Source organism: Sphaeroforma arctica (genome assembly GCF_001186125.1).
Source record: "Sphaeroforma arctica JP610 unplaced genomic scaffold supercont1.316, whole genome shotgun sequence".
Classification (NCBI taxonomy): Eukaryota; class Ichthyosporea; order Ichthyophonida; genus Sphaeroforma; species Sphaeroforma arctica.
The window spans coordinates 23,367-24,701 of NW_014040242.1; the positions used below are offsets into that span (position 1 = coordinate 23,367).

The 1,335-nt window shown below is 41.6% G+C and overlaps 1 protein-coding gene across 1 annotated transcript in view; it reads left to right on the forward strand.

Annotated features, from left to right (window-relative positions):
• Positions 1-1,335, forward strand: part of SARC_05124 (hypothetical protein) — a 15,899-nt gene that overhangs the window by 9,138 nt on the left and 5,426 nt on the right. Inside the window, exons 13-15 of the mRNA XM_014301016.1 lie at positions 188-264; positions 674-804; positions 990-1,093. Of these exons, the coding sequence (XP_014156491.1) occupies positions 188-264; positions 674-804; positions 990-1,093 (312 nt within the window). The remainder of the gene's footprint in view (positions 1-187; positions 265-673; positions 805-989; positions 1,094-1,335) is intronic.

The window sequence follows — 1,335 nt, forward strand, 5'->3', positions numbered from 1 at the left end:
TTTATATATGTGTGTGTGTGTGTGTGTATGCATATCTGTATATCTATGCCTATATCTATATCTACATCTGTATGTGGGTGTATACAGTTTTGGATTTGCATCCAGCCCAGCCATGTCATTCTTCATCAGAGACCTGACTCACTCAAACAACATTCAACTACAAATACCAATTTCCCATTTGCCACAGACGATACTTTACTGCCAACGCCGAAAGGTCACGAACAAACATTGGGGCACATTCTCAGAACCTCAGGCACTCCAAAGGTGTGCACACTACCCTGCACTACATTTGGGCAACATACATCCATACCTAATGTATCTGTATTTGGACTGTGTTTGTAGGGTTTAGGGTCTACTCTTATTTCTGCATAGTTGCTGCGCATTGAATCAATGGAGTGCCACCTCTGCCGCAAGTGTCTCTGTGTTGTTACTGGCTTGAGCTCAATGGGTCCATGCTATCAATTATTTGGGTTTTATGATTTAGTGTTGTAGTTTATCTATGGTTTTCTTACTACTGTCATGTTAACGTTTTCTACTTAAGGTGTACGTACTATTGACATGGTTGTATAGTCTATGTAAGGTGTCCTTGGTTCTGCTGACATCTTAACGTTTTCTACCTGAGGTGTTCATAAAACTGACCAGTGCGCATTGACTGTTTGGTTTCGCTTTGTAGGCGAGAGCGAATGTTTGACCCAGAACACGCACCTAGATCTGAAGAAGAGTACCAGCGCACAGTGTTTGTGGACAAGAATTGGGCTGGATGGCAGACCTCGACCCTGGGAGTGCCCTATTATTTGGGTGCAGGTGCGTCACGGGTGGCGTTGATGTCGCCTGTCAGTTGGGTGGCATGTACCGTTAGAACACTTTGTCCACTCACTCGATCATATTCCCTGCCGGTGCTGCCTTTCTTCCACAAACCCTAAAACGCTAAATGCTAAACTCTAAACCCTAAACCCTACACCGTACTTCCACTTGCATGCGTTGTGCAGAGGGTCCTTATGCTGGAGTGCGCACTGATGCGGAGGAGGCGATTCGAAAGCGCTTCTCGGACGAGCACTATGTGGAAAAGTTCATCGCCGCTCTAGATCAGGAGGTGTGTTTCAGTCTCTGTCTCTAGGGTTCAGGGGTGTACATGTATATACTTAAGGTCTTGGGTTGTACACTATATCTTGGGGGTGCATTTGCATTAAATATATATGTGTATATATATATATATGTATATATGTATATATATAAATATGTATATATATACATATATATATATATATATATATGTGTATATATATACATATATATATATATATATATATATATATACAACAACAACACACACAC